Raw genomic sequence first — 22658 nt, 5'->3', positions numbered from 1 at the left:
CTATGACTCTGAGAAACCCATGCCGAGGAATTCTGAGAGTCATGTCCAAAAACGCTACTTTTCTGAGCTTCGCATGTCCTTTTGTCACAATTTTGATCTGTCCACTCACATGGTACATGCAGCTTTCCAGATCAACACACCTCATGGGCCCTCCCTTCCTCATCACCTTGGGATCCACACAGATGAAAGGTAGAATATAAATAAAATCATAACATAGCCATAGTGTTTTTTTTTAAAAAAAACCACACTTCCTATTTAATTTTTTTTTGTTCTCCTTTTTATTAAACTGGCAAATAAAATCAATCACTGTAAAAAGGGGATGGAAAAAGTTCCTGAAAGGTAAAGCCACAACCCACTTACAAAGGTACCCTCAAAGTCCTGCATGCTAACAAGCCATGGGAAAGCCTATCTTTTAAAGCTGGGCCTACAACTCCGGAGTCATCGCCGGAATTTGGCCTTGGCTGCATGCCGCTTGGTGATGCCCAAGCGTAAGGGAGAAGGGTCTGCTGGATGATTCAGCTGGTCGTGCTGGTTCACCGCAGGGGACTCTGAGGCCTGGGCCTCAGCCTGCTTTCGCACCAGCAATTCCAGGAGTTCTGTCTGGCGGTTCATAAGCGCAATGATCTGTTCCGTGTCCATACGGTCTCGCTCGCGGTCCTCCAGATCAGCCCTTGTGTATTCTCCAAGAGCTGACAGGATCTGGTCGGTGGCCATTTGGATCCGTCTATCAGCAGCATGGGTGATATCCAGGGCCATGTCTTGCCTGTTTTTCCTTTTCCGCTTTCGGATGTTGACCAGGCGCTCAGCAGCATAAGAATCTGAGGGGCCGGGTATGGGGCTATGGGAAGGGGTTACAGCACCATCTGAGACAAAAAACAAACAAACAAACAAGATTCAGGCTACAAATCCAATAGAATAATAATTGGCAGAGTTGGAAGGAATTCCAATAGCCACTGAGTCGAACCCCCTATCTGTGCTGGAATTTGCAGCTCAATACACTTTCAGAAGAGTGGCCATGTTACCTGAGAACTGTCATTCAATAAATAAGTTTTTCAATTCTGCACCCACATACACACTCAAGTTGTGACTAGTGCTGAAGAGGAAAAGACAAAATAAAAGGTATAATGTCTAATAATTTTCATTTCAAGATTCACATTGCAAACCCAGAGCTTGGAAAGCTTACAACTCCTAGAATTCTCCAGCCAGCACAGCCAGTGCATTTGAAGTGCTCTGTATTGTTATTTGAATTAATACAGCACTAAGGAATATCCAGGCATAACAAATCAGAGCATGAGTTTCTAAACAGGCAAACCATGAATCAGAGCTGCCCACTGCCACAGGGAAGGAAGGATTTTAAAAGTGGAGCAACAACCATGACTATTTTAAGACTCATTATGAACCATTTTGTAAAAACAGACACAGAACTAGCTGGTTGATTCAGTCGCAGTGGACTAGTTAACCTGCTCTGGGTTTTACACTGAACATAAAAGGTACTACTCAAGGTGCTGAACTGCTCAAAAATATCTCATAAATAGATACAACACCTTGGATAGTACTTTTAATGTGTGTATGCTGTGTGCCTTCAAGTCAGTTCTGACTTATGGCAACCCCTAAGGCAACACTATCACAGATTTTCTTGACACGTTTCTTCAGAGGGGGTTTGCCATTGCCATCCTCTGAGGCCATCCAGTGGATTTCCTTGGCCTAGTGGGGATTCAAATCCTGGTCTCCAGAGTTGTAGTCCAAAGTGCTGATTTTGACTCTGAAAACTGCCTTGACTTTAAGCATCCTTCTAGTAGCTGCAGGCAACAAGGAATTCCAAGCAGGTAAGTTAAGAAACTGGCAGAAGTAAGACAGCATGCTACCTCTCCACTCTGGCATCTTCTAATAAATAATAATAAATTTTTTATTTATATACCGCCCTTCCATCAGATCAGGGCGGTTTACAACAATTAAAATACAATAAACAATAAACATTAAAATCATACACGAATTACATAAAACATAAAACCAAAAGGCCCCAGGTTAGCCAATCCCGTTGCCGGTGCGGCAGGGGGGGCCTCTGGGACCTTATTCAGGGAATGCTATCCCAAACAGGTAGGTCTTCAAGTCCCATCTGAATTGGGCCAGGGAGGTAGCTGAGCGGAGCTCTATGGGCAGCGTGTTCCAAAGGGCCGGGGCGGCGATGGAAAATGTCCTCCTGGTAGTGGAGACAAACCTCGCCCCGGGAACCCTAAGTAATTGCTGCCCAGATATTCTGAGGGTGCGGGGCGGAATGTATGGGGAGAGACGGTCCTTCAGGTATCCTGGGCCCAGGCCATTTAGGGCTAATAGATTAGCAAAACATTCTATAGATTACCAACTTTTGGGGATCAAGATACAAGGCTACTTTAAAGCTCTATGTGGCTTGGAACAAAAAACACCTCTGGGATCTCCTTTTCCTGTATAAAATTGCACAGGTACTAGGATTCGTCCCTTCCCACAGACTAGAGTTCCTTCTTTATCTGTCTCTACCATCTGAACTGAGGCAGGTGGGGACCCAGGACAGGGTGTTCTGATGTGGCACCCTATCCATGGAACTGGGAAAGACCAAAGTCCGGTCTAGCTCAACATTCTGCTCATAGAGTAGCCAATCAGATACTTCTGGGAAACGTAACGGCAGGATGATTATTTATTTATCCAAATTATGCATTTATTAAAATATTTATACCCCCTCTTTGTCAAGAGATCTCAAGGTGGCTTACAAAGATAATTAAAACAGGTTCAACATATTAAAAACAGTAAGATAATTTAAATAAGCTAAAAACATATTAAACAATATAATGAGCTAAAACAGATTTTAAAAATGTAAAGTTTTAAAAACTATATACTAATAGCCTTTGGGTTGAATTAATGAGGCCAAAGGTTTGCTGAACAAGCAAGTTTCAACTTGGCATCAAAATGAGAAGAGTGGTGGCACCAATTGGGCCTCTAGAGGGAAAGCATTCCACAATTGGGGTGCCACAGCTGAGAAAACCTTATCCCATGTCCCAACACAGTGTACTGACCTCACTGGTGGGACACAGGGAAGGACTCTCTCAGCAGATCTTAATCCTTGGGCAAACACACATGCTGTCTATTATATTCCAGTCAGCAGCTGAGCGGCTGATTTTCACTAGCTGCCACTTTCAGGTCTTCTTCAAAGACAGCTCCATGTATAATGAGTGCATTACTGTTCTAATCAGGCATGATGAAGGGTCTAAAAACCATGCTCTATGAGGTGCAACTTAGAAAGGTGTGTTTGTTTAGCCTGAAGAAGAGAAGGTTAAGAGGTGATATGATAGCCCTGTTTAAATATTTGAAGGGATGTCCTATGGAGGATGGAACAAGCTTGTTTTCTGCTACACCAGCGAGAAGACAAGGAGCAGTGGATGCAAACTACAGAAAAAGAGATTCCATCTAAACATTAGGAAGAACTTCTTGACAATATGAGCTGTTGGAGAGTGGAACACACTCACTTGGAGTGTGGTGGAGTCTTTTTCTTTGGAGTTTTTTAAACAGAGGCTGCTTTGATTGTGAGTTTCTGCATGGTAGAATGGGATTGGATAGGATGGTCCTTGAGGTTTCTTCCACCTCTATAATTCTATGAATCAAGAGGTTATTAGTGCATGCACTAGTTTAGCTAGGTTATCTCTGTCCAGGAAAGGCTTTAAGCACCAAGCACTCTGAGCCACAGAGTCTACTTTGGCCTTCAGTGACAGGGATGGATGGAGGAGTACTCCCAAGTTATATATCTGCTCCTTCAGAGGCAGTGCAACCCCACCCAAACAGGCTGTTCGCCCAATTTCTGGACACGAGAACTGACAATCCATAAAGTCTCCATCCAATCGGGAGTCAGCTTCAGTTCACTGACCCTCAACCAGCCCATTACAGAATCCAGGCACTGGTCCAGCACCTGCATAGCCCCAGATGACTCTGAAGACAAGGAGAAATTGAGCTGAGTGTCATCAGCATAATGATGGCACCCACTTCAAACCTCCTTATGACCTTCCCCAGCAGCACCATGCAGATATTGAACAGTACTGGGGATAAGATGGAACCTAGTGGCACCCCACAGTTTAATCACTATGGGGCTGAACAGGAATGTCCCAATTCTACTCTCTGGAACTGGTTCACCAGGTAAGAGAGGAATCACTGTAGAACAGTGCCTCCTACTCCCATCTCACTGAGCTGGTCCAATAAGATACCAAAATCAGTGGTATCAACAGTCACTGAGAAAGCCAGGAAGACCAACAGGGTAGCACTGCCCCTGTCTTTCCCCCAAAGTAGGTTGTCAATCAGCACAACTACGGAAGTTTCAGGGCCATATCCTGTCCTGAAATCAGACTGAAATGGGGTCCAGATAATCTGTTTTCTCCAAGACCATCTGAAGTTGCCCAGCCATCACCAGGACATGAATAGAAGAGCCAAAGACACTTGCTTCTATTTTTGGTTTGTTGCTGTTGAAAACCTTCTGATTTATCCAGACTTCAAAGGTGCACTGTTTTATTTATTTATTATACAGTGCGCCCGTGTCATACGTGGGCGCCTTTTACGCTGCTTTCAGCTTATGCTGAAAGCCACGTGATGGGAGAATGAATGGAGAGTGTGCCACGCTGCGCGTCATGCACGAGGCCCACTCTATTCAATAGGGCTCAAGCATACGCACTATTTGCCTTACATGGGGGGGGGGTCCGGAATGGATCTCCCACGTAAGGCAAGGGTGCACTGTAATTACAGCGTGCCTGTGTTTTACACGGTTGCACCATAAGCTGCTTTCAGCATACACTGAAAGCTGCGCCAGAAGAACCCGTCATGTGCCCCGGAAGAACAAATAGGGTGCGCGCCCATGGCGCGCACACATCACTGCATTGCCTCCCATCGCAGGAACAAACCCCATTAGTTCCTATAGGGCTTCAGCATACACTGATTTCTCCTTATGTGGAGGGATCCAGAATGGATCCTCGTGTAAGGGGAGGGCGCACTGTATATATCTCACATTTCCTCCAAGGAACACATGGCTGTCCTCCTCTCCACTTTAGACTCACAATAGTCCTGTAATGTTGGGCAAGCTAACTAACTTTGCTGCAAGGCAAAGAACTTTTTATTCAGACAGGCTTTCGGGTGGGAGGTGTTCTATCTCCCCACCCTCAATTTCTTGTTATGGTTTTAAATAACTCTGACCTATTTTAATTTCGTTCTTGGTTTGAATAAGGTAACTTGTTTATTTAATTGTTCTTCAACTTTTCACTGATTGGTTTTTAGCTCTCTTGTTTTAATTTCTGCTGTAAGGTGCATTGAGCATTCTGGAGACCAGGGTTCAAATCCCAGCTCAGCCATGTAATCCCACTGGGTGACCTTGGGCAAGTCACAATCTCTCAACCTCAGATGATGGCAATGGCAACCCCCCTCCCCCAAAAGCAACTTGCCAAGAAAATCCCATGATAGGTCACCTTAGGGTTGATGTAAATCGGAAACAACTTGAAGGCACACAACAACAACAACAACAACAGCAGCAACAACAACAACAAGCTTTAGGTCTTGTGCTGGGTGCAAGGGGGAAGAAAATGAATGAACAAAATACAGATATTTCATAAACGAAATATAGGTATTAAGTCTAATGCACAATTATAGAAGGCTATCAACTCAAGCATCACACCAAGCCACAGGAAAATACAGTGTGTCTGAACCAGAGCTTGGAAAAGTTACTTTTGGACACTGCAACACCACAACCCAACAAACAGCATAGTCAATGGAAGATTCTGGGAATGGTGGCCCTAAAAAGCAATTTCCCAAAGTTCTGTTCTGATCCCATCTGCTGTGGCAAATAAGAATTAACAGGCTCATCAATTTAACTATTTTTTGTCAGTAGACTTTGTGGGAACCACCTAGACATTATTTGCAATGAAAAAGGAAAACTGCGCTTGAAGTGATCCAACTGTAAAACTGTATTTTCCCCTTCTTTTAGGTCAGAAATGACTAAAAGCTATAGGCAGCCAAGTGGGCACACATTGTGCTAGTGTCTCTCACAGACTTTTTTGCATATTGCTTTTTCCTTCACTCCCACTGTGATCTCCTTGCAGTAAGGGCTTTTCTTTGCTTCTGTGATGCAGTTTGTCTTTCACACACAAACACACACTACCAGCTTCAGGCTGGTTGCTTAGAAGAACTAGCCTTTGGATTCCAGGTACCAGAATCCTACAACTAGCAAGGCCACTGCACTGGCTGAGTGATTTGTTGTCAAAAAATTAAAAAGGTACTTCCTTCACCTCTGCTTGGAAGGCATCTAACTTGCCAACAAGTGTCTGTTTAAAAGCTTGAATGAAGGACTCCAATTATTCCAAGTATAAAAATTATGTATTCTTACCTATTGTTGAAGCAGAGCTGCTTGGTTTATCACATGGAGCAGATGTCAGTGGAGGAACAGGACTGTTGACATCTGTAATTTGAAGAGGGAAAAGGACACAAATCATTTAATACTAGGGAGGTCAGCTGGCATTTATCCAAACCAGTGATTCTTAATCTTCGGCCCTCCACATGTTTGGAACTTCACCCAGAGTGGAAGTCTCTATTGGCTGGAACTTTGGGGAGTTGAAGTCTAAAACATCTGGAAGATGAAAGGTTGTGAACAACAGCCCTAAAGCTTCACATACATGCAAGCCTACTGTTTTATCACGGCACAAAACATTTGCATAGAATGAATTAAGATCAGGGGGACCAATATACACATGGACAGAATAAGAACAAAATTTAGGGAAAAAATACCCCAAACATGCAATTCCAGATACACCAACTCATACCTTGTGTTATGAAGAAACCACACAGGCCAAAAACACAATCCAGTTTACTCTCTGTACTAGGGAGAACCTGTGGCTCTCCAGATGTTGGTGAATTCCAATTCCCAGGGCCAACAGCTGAGAATAATGAGTTATCCTCAGCTGTTGGTCCACCAGCTCTCATCTTAGACGTTGGCTGGAGAACCTTTAGCCTGTCTTCAGATACTACTGCCAGAATCCCTTACCACTGGCCAGGTTTAAAGAAAAATAAACCTATGCAATAATAAAATTGTATCCCAATTTGATTGTATCCCATCTTTCCTCATGCACGCTCAAGGTGACAAATGCTATCTTCTCCACATTCCTTATCCAACCACAACACTGTAAAGCAGCTTAGACTGAGGAGGGAGTGAACAGTCTGGATATACCCAGTGAGCCACATAGGAAAGTAGGGATTTGAGCCCAGGGCCATCACAGTTTATGACACGAGGAGGCAGACTCAAGGTTTGCAAGATAGTATTTTTATGAGAACCCTGGGGTTCTCCCAGAATGACATGGGGAGCTTTATGGAAGAGTGGGGATTAGAACCTGGGTCATTCCATGATGCTTAAGCGGAGAAGCAGATGAAAAGCCCTTCTCTCCATTCCAATTACCATTGCCCTGGCCTCAGGGGGAAAGAAGAGGCAGTATTTGTTGGCTTTAACCTCCTGCTACATCATATCCTTTTCCTTTTGTGTCGAGTTTTAGACTGTACACTTGAGGATAGGGAACTGTTTTTTCTTTTACTTGTAAAGTGCTACGTACAGTGCTGGCATTATATAAATTGAACCACTGCATCACACTAATTCTCCAGACTCACATATTAAAAACCATGCTGTATATAATTCATGTTTTTGCAGCTGATCAGAGAACACGTGCTTTCGGTTCAAAAAATCCTAGCTTACTATGAGATGTCAACTCTTGGTGTCACCAGGTGGGGTAAGAGAAGACTCCTATTGCTGGAATTTGTATACGGCTGCTTCCTATGGAAAACTAAGGGGCTATACAGATTACCCTTTTGGGGCGGTCTGCAGCTGCCTCTTTTCACCTCGGATCAGGGCTGCGGCAACCATACGCCACAGCCCCAATCTGGCTTTCGGAAGACGCAAAAAGGAGCAGCAAAATGCAGCTCCTTTTTGCACCCTCTAAAGCAGGGGTAGGCAACCTGTGGCCCACGGGCCGGATGTGGCCTGGCGAGGCCTTGGAACCGATCCCAGCCCTGCCACTGATTGCCACCGGGGCCTTTGGCATCTCGCGTGAGGGGCATGGTGGGGCAATTGTCTATAGAAGCCTCAGAAACATGCATTTATCTTAACATTTTTTAAAAAAATCAGCAAATTTTTTCTCGTGCCCTCCATTTTTTATTTAAAAATTGTCCTCCATTTGGAAATTTTGTCCTACATTTGTCCCGGTTTATTTATTTATTTGATTTTTTTAAAAAATTATTTAATTATTTATTCCCCCCCCCCCCCCAGTTGTCTGAGGGACAGCAACCCGGCCCCCGGCTCAAAAGGGTTGCCTACCCCTGCTCTAAAGAGTGCTATATCTGCTGCGGCACGCCATAATGATGCCCTTTTGGCGCTGCATCATGTAGATGCAGTGCCAGAGTGGTGTCATCATGGTGCACACCATGTAAACGGGTGCATGCCAAAATGGCACCCTGGGGGAGGAGTCATGACACAGAGCGTGTGATCACTCTGCTCTGACTCCGCCCACAGGCCATCCTTTCAGGCTGGTCTGTAGAGGCTCTAAGTTAAAAATATGCTGCAATTGATACTTGTGCTCCAAATTATAGCAAAAGAGAAATGTTATACAGTGCACCCGCGTCGTCATACTTGCCAGAAAGAACAATGGCGCCGCCGCGAGTACGAGCCCCATTACTTGTAATGGGCTCAAGCATATGCAATTTCTTTTACGCGGGGGGGGGGGGGGTCTGGAATGGATTCCCTGCGTAAAAGAAGGGCGCACTGTATTTTTAAAATGCCAGTGTTCTGATATTATCGAATTTTCTTTTTGTTAACTGGTTTTGCTCTAAATTGCCTTGAAAAAATGTATTTATTTACATCCTGCCTTCTTCCTCCAGTGAGTTCAATGTGGCATAAGTGCCTTGTCTCTTTCTTGCTTTATCCTTATAACCATGTTGTGTGAGGTAAGACAAGCTGAGAAAGAAATCAATTGCCTCAGGTCACCCAATGAGTTTCATGATATGAACCTGGATCTCCTGAATCTCAACTCTGCACTCTAATCCTGAAATAATTTTTCAGGTCTTGGGGATCCTCTGCATAAAAATAATACTACCTACAGCTCCAAAAATGTTTATTTCAATCACAGTATTCTGCAGAATTTTAGGGTTGCAGGGAACCCTGGCTGAAAAGCCTGATTCCCAAACTTTGGCCCTCCAAATTTTTTCGACTTCAACTCCCAGAATTCCTGAATTTTGGGCCAAACTGGATAGGGCTTCTGGGAGTTGAAGTCCAAAACACCAGGAGGATCAAAGTTGGGGAAACACTACACTACACCATACTGGTTAAAAGACTGGATTTAAAAAAAAAAATTATTACAGTGCCCAGTGTGGCCATACTGGCTGGGAGATCCTGAGAGTTGCAACCCAAAACGTAACATTCCTAAGCTCTGCACCCTCTTAGTCACTCCTCCTCTGATAAGAGGTGGAATGTACACTCTGTAGAGAAACCACATATAGATAATGTTATGAAGTTTAATTTTAAAAAAGGGGGCCTGTGGCCATTTGTGCATGCTATACAGTTACAGCAGTTTGAAACCACTCTAATGGTACCATCCTTTAGTATCCCAAGATTGCAGTTTGATGAGATATTCAGAATTCAGTTACAGGGCTCTAATCCACTCCTTGAACTACTGTACCAGAGCTCTCTAGAATTCCCAGTTCCTCTACAAAACTATAAATGCCAGGATTCCATAGGATGAAACCATGGCAGTTAAAAGTGGGATTGGAATGCTATGACTGTACAGTGGGGATGCATACATTGACCAAATCTTGTCAAGAAAACTGCATGATAGGCTTGTCTCAGGGTCGCCAGAGATCAGAAAGACTTGAAGGCACAACAAAAACAAGCACACTGAAATATACAACGCACCCATGGGTGGTGTGACTGGCATTTCATCAGGGGCTTCTTCCTTGATGCGCAATGCAGGAAATCCGTCTCCCAGACCAGAGGTCTCCGCTGGAGATTGCGTCCTCAGGGCCACCAAGTCCCGATAGCCTGTATTGGATTTTTTAGTCCTCTCTGCTGTGGTTGCTGCCTCCTCCTCCGTGGAACATTGTGATGCAGAATCTGCCATACATGCCCGTTGGTGACTTATACCAGCCAGTTTCTCGGGAGGCGGGGTCTCAGTGTCATTTTCCAGCAAGTGGTCGAGCCGGTCATAGAAAAGCCATGCAAGATGCCCCTTCCCTGGAGAGTTGTTGGCCTTCGCTATTCGATAGTCTCGCCTTAATGTTTTGATTTTTGACCGGCACTCCAGCGCTGACCGCTTGTGGCCTCTTTTAGCCATCTTGCTGGCCACCACCTGAAAGGTTTCGATGTTCCGATGGCTCCTGAGGAGCTCCTGCTGGATCTCCCGCTCCCTCCAGATGACCAGGAGATCAATGACCTCAGGGTAGGTCCATGTGGTGCCTCGGTACTGCCGGTAGGGTGCTATGGCAGCTTCTGGAGTTTCAGTGGCTGTAATCAGAGGAGGAGAGAGCCAAAAAAGTTAAAGCCTGTTTGTAAAAAATAACTATTCACCTGTGATACACTACACTAGGAAAGAGACTGGAAATGCTACTTTTTTAGACTGAGCACCTGTAGCCAGCACAAAACTGTGACACAGGTATGGCTAATCCACTCCTACAGCTTATAGAAGATTGATCGTTCATCACTTCAGCTAGTGGGATATTATTGCAAGAGTATATTTTTGTAGATTTATAATTCATTTATAATTAATTTCTTTTGAATAAATTTAACACATTTAGGCACACACTTCTTAGGAGGTACAGCTTATATAAATATAGACCTTATAGAGTCTGCACACATTTCATATCAGTGTTTTTTTACAATATATTCAACCTCTTTCTATTTTAGTTCAGCTATTTGCTAGGATAGTTTCCCCTACAACCTATTACCTATTGAGTTCTAGAGTGTATTTCTAACTCAATTTATGCATCAGCATCTGCCAGGGTATCACTGAATCAACATAACATGAAACAAATACTGCTCATCGCTCTAGATGTTTTCAGCTATCCCTTCATGCAGCAGCAGAAAGGTTAGATACTGCTTATTCTCTAGGAAACTGGCAGCATTCTCCAGGGCCTTTTGGCTTTTATAGCCTTTACTAACCTTTGTTTATCTTATTTTAACCAATCAAGCTACTGCCCCTAAATGAGGCTAAGAATAAGAGGTTAATTAACTCTTGAGTTGGCTCTCTGCCTGGATTTCCTTATACATCAACTCCTTATTTATATTTTGCCCAGCTGTACTTTTCGAGCTGTGCAGTCTGTCCAAATAACTTCCTTATCTTTTGCTACCTATTGTGCTGGCTGGCAGTTCTCCAATCTTCATTTTTAAAATCTTTTACTGTCCCTTTGTTATCATGTTCCTTTGGATGGATACTGATTTGTGGCAATTTATTATCATAGGATTTTCTTTGCAAGATTTACCAGATTCAAGAAAAATGGTGCAAAGTAAAGCTGTTCTTATTTGGTATTGCACCATTCTTTTTGAATCACCCTTTGGAATAAAAAATTCCAAAAAGCTAACCTTGATTTTGCCATTTTATATAAGGGAAACCTTTTTAATGTGCCATTGTCTCTAATGGGACTTGAGTATCCACGGATTTTGGAATCCACAGGGGCGGGGTAGTGGTGGTCCTGGAACCAAACCCTAGTGGATACCAAGGTCCTTCTGTACTTGTAGGGGAGACCACTAGGAATAACTGAATCTGTAGGCTATATTCCAAGGAAGATAGCAGCAAACCTCCTCTAAATTCAGTATTAACCAAGCCTGACCTTGTTGAGCTTCCAATATGGGATCTAGTGCCTTCAAGGTGTTTGGGCTATTTTACCAAGACACATATGTATCAAAATTAAACTGCTTTAACCCTTAAGACTTCAGATTTTAACTCTAGTCCAACTATCAAAACACTACGCCATGTTGGCTCTCCTAAAATTTCAGATTTATGGCAACCCTACCTATAGCATTTTTCTTGGCAAGTTTTATTCAGAGGAGATTTGCCATTGTCTTTCTCTGAGAGTAAGAAAGTGTGACATGCCCAAGGTCACCCAGGAGGATTCTGTGGCTGAGCAAGGATTTGAACCCTGGTATCCAGAGAGTAATCACTGGAGGCTGTACCATCTCCTTTCCAGGAAGTACACAGGACCAAGATCAACCTTGTCATAACCACCAAGAAGACAAAGGGCAATGCAGGAGCTTGCTTTCCTCTCCTGGCCAGATAGAACAGCCTGTTCCAGTTGCCAGTCACCCAGAACTGCAGAATTATTTAAGTCTCATGCACTAGGATGGGACATTTTCATACTCAGAGGCATCCTGGTTGCGGATTATGCATAGAACTAGACCTACAAGGGAGAGGCATTCCATGATTGGAGTAGCTACACAGTTGTAACAATGTCTCCAAATTTCAGCCACTTGGCACATCTGATTTCTGCCGCATGCCACAAACCAAAACTAATCAAGACCCCCAAAATGTCCCAAAATCTATTATTTTTTTGCCACTGGTCTACTTATTTGTCTCAGTCAATGTGATGTATTGGCCAAAAAGGGGGGGGGGGGGAAGAAACCTCATGCAATTTTGCAGCAAATCAAGATGCAGATGATACCTCCTCTGGTTATCACTGTCTTCATAGAGGGTAAACTGAAATACATGAAGTGTGTATTTTACTTTAATTCCACCTTGTGATTTCTGGCTCTGGTTTGTTCAGGAGTTTCATACTTGAACTCTTCACACAGAGACTCCTTTGGACATAAGGCCCTTACAATAATTTGGAAGTTTCTGTGAAGGTCAGAAAATACACAAACAACCAAACTCATGGTGTATTTTTTAATCCTAGTGGATGACAATTAATTGTAGATTAATTTTAGGGGTTAACAACTTAGAAGTCTCTAGACGTTGGACTGTACCTCCTAGCAATCCTTGCCAAAACAGCAGAGGATCATGGGAAATCAATCCAACCATTTATAAAAGGTCAAAAATGGCTCATGCTTCATTTATATTATGCTCTAAAGCTGGAACAGCTTCTGCAGCTGCAGATGGAAAAGGGGATGAGGAGGGAAAAGTTGAGGAGCGAACAGAAAACAAAAAAATTCAGAATCTTAATGTTCTGAACTTCCTCAGCCTGGTGGAATGAAATCTGCTTCTCAAGAAGCCATTTAGTGGCCCTCCTTCTATTCCTCTCTTGTTTTTGAGCAGAGTAGGTAAAAGAGGACATTTCACCTGTTCCCTCACTCAAAGGGACCAAAATCAAATGCATGCAGGTCCCTATTTTCCTTTCTCCCCGCCAGCAAGCCAATTCAAACAGAAAGGGGAAAAGAAATCTTGCCGATAAATAAATAATAAATAAAATAATTGCCTCTGGGTAGTCAGCAAGGGATCTTTACGCACACTTCTCTTTCTTGTAAAGAATAAGTGTCTATGGGCCCATACAGACAAGCCAAAATCAAACTGCTTTGGGTCACTTTGGAGGTATGCTTTTAAAATGATGCATGCATCTTAAGAGGCCGGAAGCCACGCCAAAGCCACACTCCAATCCTAAACTTCTGGCCTCCTAGGATGCATGCATTATTTAAACAGCATACCTCTAAAGTGACCCAAAGCAGCTTTATTTTAGCTTGTCTGTACGGGCACTATGGCTAATTCCACACTGCAATTATAGGATTATGATTCCATTTTAACTGCCATGGCTGTGTCCTATAGAACCCTGGCATTTGCTGCTTAATAAAGCACTAGGGCTCCCTAGCAGAAAAGCATAAACACCTCATGAAACTATATATCCCAGGATTTCACAGGATGGAGCCATGGGAGGTAAAGTGGTATCAAAGTCATGTAACTGTGTTGTGTGAAAGGGACAAGAGAAGCCTATGATGGGCAGAAAGACTAGTATGCATTTTTAATTTTATTGTATTTGCTAATATCAAGATCTAAATGAGATTCAGGCAATCATTTAATTTCAGGCTAATGGAGGAGGCACAGATAGTTGCTGTTGAACAACTAGCATAGTATGGAAAGGGATTTTGTAGCACTTTTGATACTAACTGACCCCATGTATCGGAGAAAGCAGACTCAAGTCTACAAAAGTTCGTGCTACCAGCTTCTATCTTTCATTTAGTTTTAAAGGTGCTACAAGACCCCTTTGCATACTTATTTCCAGACTAACATGACTAGGGCCCAAAACAGATGGGTGTAAAAAGCCAGTCTCTCAGATTCAGGGGAAGGCAATGATGACACACACACACACACATACCCAAACAAATCTTGCCAAGAAAACCCCATGATAGGTTTGCCCTAGGGTTGCCATAAGTTGGAAATGATTTGGAGGTACAGAGCACCTATGGTCCAAAACACACTACAGAAATACTTCAGTTTGAGACCACTTTAACTGCTCTGGCTCAGTGCTAGGGAATTCTGGGAACTGTAGTTTTGTGAGATATTTAGTCTTCTCTATCAGAGTGCTCTAGTGCCATAGTAAACTAAAGTTCCCAGGATTCCCTAGCACTGAGCTAGAGCAGTCAAAGCGGTCTCAAACTGGATTATTTCTGTAGTGTGTTTGGACTAAAGTCTGTATTACAAATAACAATTTAGTAAAATGACCAATGTTAATGAGGCAATTGTTGTCACTGTTGCTGCATCCTGCATCACATTTCCCTTGATCTCACTTTGTACAATCCCACCCTGGCCATACGTAAAACTCTGGATAACATTACATGCATATGACAAAGTGGGGGAGAATCCACAGATGCTTATGTTGAAATACATTTGCGAATCTTTAAGGGGCTACAGGACTTTGTTCTTTTAGATCAAAGGTCAGCATCTGTGGCCCTCCAGATATTGTTGGACTACAATTCCTATCAATTCTAGCCCCCAACTGCTGAGGGATTATGTGAACTGCAGTGCCCATCCCTGTTCATTCATTCATTCAATTTATATCCCGCCTTTATCCAACACAGGAGCCACCTCTTGGCACAACAAGGAAGGTGTCGACAATGTTTCGTGCAAAGCCTGCTGTTTGTTCAATCATATGTGCGATCAACCTCAAACACCTCCAGCCAAAAGTTCAAAACATTTGGTTGGACATAGATGCCAACTGTTCTTTCTTAACAGCCTGAAATATCTATTATCCTACTTACTGCTATCTAAAATCCTGTCAATGCTCTCCTTTTGTATTTGCTGCTCAGAAACACGAGTGTGTGCTTTGCTTGTTTGGCTCTTTTTAAATTAATTGAAGGGAGTGAAATATTTTATAAATAAAAGTTAAAAGTAACAAATATTTTAGTACAGTCCGTCCTTGCCTTAGGCGGGGGATCTGTTCCGGATCCCGCCGCGTAAGGCGAATTCCGGCTATGCTCGAGCCCCATTGGAAACAATGGGGCTTGTGTGCGGCGGTGCGGGAGCACAACGGGCTCATGCGCCCATTCAATTGAATGGGACGCGCCGCCCCTTCCGCCCCACGGCTTGAGCGCGTATGCTCAAGGCCGCGTATGGCGCGCCTGCGTATGGCGCAGGCGCGCTGTATTTACTTATCAGATGCATTTTTATCAAGCTGTTTCTTCAAGAAGCTCAAAGTAGCAAATATCTCTCACCTTTTCCCGCACAACAATGTTATAGAATGGGCCAGGTGAAGTGTGTATGACTAGCCCAAAGTCACCAATGGAGTTTTATAGTTTAGGGGGAACTACCACTTGGATCTCCCAAGCAGAGCTTAAAACTGACTTTTAAGAAGAATTAATAGAATGACAAATTCAAGTCTTCTGTGACTCAGCAGTGACAGTGTAATGCTCTGGGACCACTGTCCAACCATGGATGGGTTGAACATGTCATTATATTCATTAATCTTAAAAGTAATTTTCCAAACCATCCTCTCAAGTCCTAAATTATTAGCTACAAAATTTTCAGCATCCATTCGTTATTGGACACATGTGCCAGAATGTATTTTCCTGCTAAGGCCTCCTGGGTTATAAACTATTCCAACACCAGTCTCAACCTATTCCTTTCATGTGTAATTGTCTTCTCACCTGACTTGCTTCCAGGTAGGATTTGCAGTTCTCTAGCAGCTTGTTCATTAGTCCATGGCTCTTCCTCTGGCTCAATTTTGCAGATGAGCTCTGGTTCCTCAACAGGCAACCCTGTGAAGGAGTGGGCAAAACATGGACAAGACCTGTTTTTGATGGCAACATGAGCCATGCTTATTAAAATGAAATGGTTCTTCACAGCTTTGTCCTAGGCCTGAGGTGCAAAGAATGTTATAATTATTAAGGGGAGGTGGTATTCTTACCCAGCAAAGCCACGGATGTATATTTATTCGGCATGATGACACCACGGCAAAACTTTCTTTGGTTCAGGCCCAGAAAGGCTCCCTGGTGAAGTCCACCACTACCTTCTCAAAAACCAGCACCATCCAGAACAACACAAGAGGCTTGGATTCTCCTGCCACAGCCTTGTCCTAAGAACTGTAACATGTGGAGGGTGGGGGGAAAGCAAAGAAAAACAGTGATTCATCTGGGAGCAGCTGATACTGTGGTATTGTTGAACCTAAGCAGGTATGCACATAATCAGTGTATGGATGGGACACCATAATCTGGAGAGATGGTTGGAGAACCTGCAATGCTCTTGAATACTAACTGCTCTAAGGCATGAAGGAAGCTGTGGTCCAACAACGATCCCACTCATCTATCCACCAACCCTGAAACAAAGGAAAAACAGAAGAGAAGGCTCCAGAGGACAGGAGTAGAGCAAAGAGATTGAAACTGCAGAAAAGAAAAGCAGATGTTGGTTAAACTTTAGGGGACATGTCCTGACCATAAGAGCTGTTTGACAGTAGAACCAAACCTCAGCAAGCAGCAGATTCTCCTCCACCAGAAGAATTTAAACAGAGGCTGGAAAGCCATCTGTCAAGGATGTGGTAGTGACACATTCACTGCATAGGGGTTAAACTGGATGTTATCAAAGGTCCCTTGCAACTCTGTGACAATCCTACGGTACAAGAATTTTATTGAACCTAAATTGCCAGAACCTGGTCAATGAGTAAGTGGAAAACTACCTGGAAATCAGAGTTTGGGGAAAGTTACTTTTTTGACAATTTCCAGAATCCCATAGTCAGCTGTAGCCCTTTCAAAAGTCATTTATCCAAGTTCTGGTAAGAATTATGTCATTACACTTTGAGGTCCATAGAAGAAAACATGACATAAAATAAGTAGAATTGATATCACTAAGGACGTTTTATCCCCATAACAGCCAAGTGAGGTAAGGTTGCTAGAGTCTGACTAGCCCAGTGGTTCTCAACCTTTGGTGTTCCAGATTATTTGGATTTCAGATCCCATAATTCCTGACTGTTGGCCAAGTTGGCTGGAGCTTCTGGGAGCTGAAGTCCAAAACAAATGGAGGACCAAAAGTTTGTTATCAGCGGACTAGTCCAAGGTTACCAAGTATGTTTCACGACTGAATGGAGATCAGACCTGAGTCGCTCCAGTAGTCTAACCCAGACTTCTTCAATGTAAGGCCTTTCAAGGGCACTGGACTATAAACCCTATCACCTCCAAATACTGGGGACAATAAGCCATGGACCAACATATCTGGAACATGCCAGGTTTGGGGGGGAAGGGGGCTTAATCATACCAGCTCTGATGAATTGCTCCAGTATTTATTGACCTGAAACATAATCCCAAGAAATCCAAGTTGGACACCCAGTCTATTCTCTTATCCAGGATTCCTGCCAGCCAGCTAGCTGGTTGCTCTCAACACAATCCAGACTAGTTGGGCAAAAGAAGAAAGATTTAAGCTTTAAACCTCAGCATTACAGGATCTGCTTAATGTCAAGACCCCAACCATTTCAGAGTGCTTTTCTTTGTTCAGGTACTTCTAAGTGCTACAAAAACCTGCAAAGCTTGTTTGCCATGGGAAGGGGGAGACAGGGAGGGCTCTTCCACACCAACTCTGATTTTCTGACAATATCATTGTCTACACTCCGTTATTGCCTTTAGCAGTAAAGGTGTCTTGAATCACACCTTACCAATGGGTTTCATCGGGTTCAAGAATCAACATGAGACACACAGAAGGCTGTCCTGAGATGGAAGAAATTCAGGGCAGGACATGTAACAGAGTGTATGTGGAGAAGGAGGTAGCCTTATTTAATAGTAAGAGCATGGTTTCTGATCCTCTCTGATGATGACGTTGTAACCAAACCCTAATTTTCAATTTTTGAAATAAAAAACTAGGCTGGGGGCATAATGGGAATACAGAGGTGGCAGTGCATGCTTTCGTTCCAAGCATCTGGAGGCAGCACAGCACTTGCATTTTGTCATTATTTTCTGTTAGCACCATGGTCCATTCATTCCTCTTATCATCTCTGATCAAATAAACCTGCAGGATTTTGCTTCAGAAACCTGCGAAACCTGCTCTATCAGGCCTGACAATGGAGTAAAAGAAACAAATGTGCACACCTACACATCTTGGGGAAGGATGACTCTGTCATACTGCCTTCATCAATCTTAAATGAACATAACAAAAATGAAAATCAAATGAATAAAAATTAAAATAATGAAAATAATGACAAAATATGAATAAAATAAAGATTGGTGTCTTTCTCAAGCCAATCATCCATCCACACTTAAAAAAAAACAACAGAACACACAATATAGAGAAAAAAGGGTGGAGGTGGGGACTGAGATTCAGGCTGCATCTGCACTGCAGAAATAATGCAGTTTGACATTGCTTTAACTGCCATGGCTCGATGCCATGAAATTCTGGTGCTTGTAGCTTTATGAGGCATTTAGCCTTCTCTGTGAGAGAGCTCTGGTGACACACAACAAACTGCAGTTCCAAAGATTCCACTGGCACTGAGCCACAGCAGTGAAACTGGTGCCAAACTGCATTATTTCTGCAGTGCAGATGCAGTCTCAGAGAACCATTTGTCCACTTACCTAGCAAAAGCTCCACTGAACTCAGTGAAGCTTGCTTCTGAGTAAACTCAGGACTGAGCTGTAAGAGAAGACCTTTGGTCAGAGACAAGTAGAGGTGCAGACATCAATGTTTTCTTAAAAGAATATGAAGAAAAGGGGAACAGGATGCATTAATAATCCCACTCACCAGCAATCACATTTTATTTGCCCATTCACCCAAAAGAAAAAAACAACACATGTGTTCAGGCAAGCCATCTGGATGGATTTAATCCAGAATTAAGCAGGACCGACATGACCATTCAAGCTTCCCCAGAAAGCAAGTCCCATTGAATTCAACAGGGCCTTCTCCTGCAGAAACACTCACAGAACTGTAATGCAAACTGATATAGGCTGAGTCTCTCTTCTCCGGAATCCAAAACTGCTCCAAAATTCAAAACTTTTTTTATTGAGGGCTGAGATAGTGACCCCTTTCTGATGGCTCAATGTACGCAAACTCTGTTTTGTGCGCAAAATTATTACAAAATATAGGTATAAAATTACCTTCCGGTTTATATGGCTTGTAAGAAACATATAATGAATTTTGTGCTTTGACTTGGGTCCCATTTCGAAGATATGTACATGCACACACAGTATACAAAAATACAGGTATTCCCAAATCCCAAACACTTCTGGATCCGAAGCATTTCGGATAAGGGAGATCCAACCTTTATATTGATAATTCACAAGCAAAATCAACCCCTATTTTGGATAAGGGAGACTCAATCTGTATATTGATAATTGATAAGGAAAATCAAGCTCTATTTCGGATATGGGAGACTCAACTTATATATTCATAATTGACAAGCAAAATCAACCTCTATTTTTGGATATGGGAGACCAAACCTGTATATTGATAACTGACAAGCAAAATCAACTTCTATTTCAAATGAGGGAGACTCAACCTGCATATTGATAAGTGATAAGGTAAATCAAGCTCTATTTCAGATAAGGGAGACTCAGCCTGTATATTGATAAGGAAAATCGAGCTCTGTTTTGAATAAGAGAGACTCAACCTATATATTGATAATTGATAAGGAATATCAACCTCTATTTTGGATTAGGAAGACTCAACCCGTATATTGATAGCTGACCAGCAAAATCATCCTCTATTTCGGATAAGAGAGACTCAACCTATATATTAATAATTGATGAGGAATATCAGACTCTATTTTGGATAAGAGAGATTCAACCTATATATATTGATGTTTCTCAAGCAAAATCAACCTCTATTTCAGATAAGGGAAACTCAATCTGCATATTGATCACTGATATATTGGTAATCCACAAGCAAAATCAACATCTAGTGTCCCGAGGCATTAGATGCTGATGTCCCTTAAGCAACTTTCCCTTACCTTTTTGACTTTAACTGGAAGCAAACTGGATTTTTCTTTTGGTAGAAAGGAAGGAAGGAAGGGATGATTCACAGTATTATATTCTTTCCAATATTATATTGTTGTTGTTGCTGCTGTTCTTCTTAAGATCACCAGCAGCACCCACTTTTTTTGGGGGGGGGGGAAGCTTCCCTTCAGCCTTGAATCTTCAAAGAGACTGGATTCCTGGAAGGATTAAAAAGAAAGACATATATATATATATATATATATATATAACAAATATAAATATAAATAATTTTAAAAAGTCAGTTTTTTTCGTATTCGTTTTTGTTTGGGGATGCTGAGAAAACGAGTCAATAGGGTCTAAAATTAAAATGAAAACCCGTGTTGAGGGGAGAAGACACGCGTCAATGCATTCACACGAGCATCGAGTCAAAGATGCCGCATTTCCTGTGAAAAAAGGATGACTCACGCCTTCCCCCAACCCCCCTTTTTTTGTCCTAAACACATACCTCTTTATTATTATTATTATTATTATTAATTATTAGTTTTATTTGAAAGCAGTGAGGCTCTCAATGGATTCGTGGAGAGAAGCAGCCGTCGGTTGCAGTTGTAATGGCGGCCTTCTTCTTCTCCTCCTCCTCGTCGTCTTCGTCGCCTCAGAGGAAGTGAAGCGGTCGAAGGCGGTTCGAGAGAGGGCACGTCCACACACACTCACACGCACTCACACAACAGGGAACGTTAGAAAGGAATACCACACATAACACAATTCTCCATCCCCCCCCCCCACACACACACACTTAATTCTTCGTCGTGGTGGCTTCCCCTGCTAAGGCCGCCTGGGGGTTGTAGTTCAAGGGAGGCAGCGGCGCCATTAATGGAATGGGTGTCATGCGGCGCAAAGAACTACCACTCCCAGAGTTCCTCGCGAGAGAAAAATATCCTCTCTTTCTCCTCCTTTTCTCTACCAGCTCAGCCAGTTTTGGAACCGGTTTTGTGTTTGTAGTGTAGATGCCTGAAAAGGGGGGTGTTGGAGGACGACGCCTTGGAAGGGCGAGGGGTGGGGATATATATATATATATATATACACACACACACACACACACACACATGAAACCTAGGTACAGTATTGTTCTGTTATTTTGTTTTCTTATATCCTGCCTTTCTCCCAATTTAGGGACTCAGTGATAGGGAAACAATATACATACATATATATATTCCCATATCCGTATCCTACTTTATCTTTGAAATATTTTTATATTTTATATGTGTGTATAAAATTATATATATATATATATATATATATATATATATATATATATATATATATATTTGTGTGTATAAATATATATATACGCACACATTATATATATATATATATATAAACATTTAATATAAAATATAAAAATATATTTGTTTCTGTGTATATAAAATATATGTATATACACAATGTATATATAAATATACATACAAATATATATATATACATATATAATATAAAACATAAAATATATTTGTGTGTATAAAACTATATATATACGCGCACACATATATATATTATATGCATAATTAAAATATAAAAATATATATTGTGTGTGTATAAAACTATATATATATACATATATATTATTTTATACACATATATATACATATACAATTAAAATATAAAAAATATGTGTGTATAAAATTATATATATATATATATATACACACACACACATATAAAATATAAAATTGGATATGGATATGATGTACTCTCTCTCTCTCTTTCTCTCTCTCTCTCTCTCTATATATATATATATATATATATTTGTGTGTGTGTGTGTGTATATATATATATAATTTATATATATATAATTGGATACGGATATGGGAATATGACCATGTCCCCTGAGGAGAATTTGAGGTTGTGAGGGGGGAGGAGAGAGAAAGAGCCTCATAGGCTGGATCCGCACTGCAGAAATAATGCAGTTTGGCAGCCCTTCTAACTGCCCTGGCGCCATCTTGCGGAGTGTCGGGGTTTGTAGTTCTTCGTGGAGCCAGGGCTCCCTGGCGGAGAAGGAGGGCTGGGTCGCCAAAGAACTACAACTCCCAGGGTGCCATCGCATTGTTAAAAGTGGTGTCAAGAGGAATTATTTCTGCAGTGCGGATGCAGACCTAATGTGACCTGGCATTTGGAGGAGGGGGAGAAGAAAGAGAAGGAGAAAGGCAGCTTCATTCTGGAAGGATCCATACACAGCCATTTTTTGTGTTGGATATACTATATATATATATATATATATATATCTCCATCACACACACACACACACACA

General features: G+C 42.1%; 1 protein-coding gene across 2 annotated transcripts; it reads right to left on the bottom strand.

Annotated features, from left to right (window-relative positions):
• Positions 1-242: 242 nt before the first annotated feature.
• Positions 243-20571, bottom strand: LOC149321134 (uncharacterized). 2 transcript variants are annotated; one of them, XM_089516187.1, is made up of 7 exons: positions 20368-20571; positions 18998-19055; positions 16354-16528; positions 16094-16204; positions 9947-10534; positions 6386-6457; positions 243-863 (listed from the first exon to the last, which is right to left on the bottom strand). In XM_089516187.1, the coding sequence occupies exons 3-7, from the start codon at positions 16385-16387 to the stop codon at positions 439-441; spliced, it is 1230 nt and encodes a 409-aa protein (XP_089372313.1). In that variant the 5' UTR covers positions 16388-16528; positions 18998-19055; positions 20368-20571; the 3' UTR covers positions 243-438. The 2 variants fall into 2 exon arrangements, with proteins under 2 accessions (XP_089372313.1, XP_089372304.1); XM_089516178.1 differs by lacking the exon at positions 18998-19055.
• Positions 20572-22658: the final 2087 nt, after the last annotated feature.

This window comes from Sceloporus occidentalis, unplaced genomic scaffold (assembly GCF_023333645.1).
Source record: "Sceloporus occidentalis isolate IW3139 unplaced genomic scaffold, rSceOcc1.0.p SCAF_1, whole genome shotgun sequence".
NCBI classification, from domain to species: domain Eukaryota; kingdom Metazoa; phylum Chordata; class Lepidosauria; order Squamata; family Phrynosomatidae; genus Sceloporus; species Sceloporus occidentalis.
This window is presented reverse-complemented; position numbering and strand designations above follow the sequence as displayed.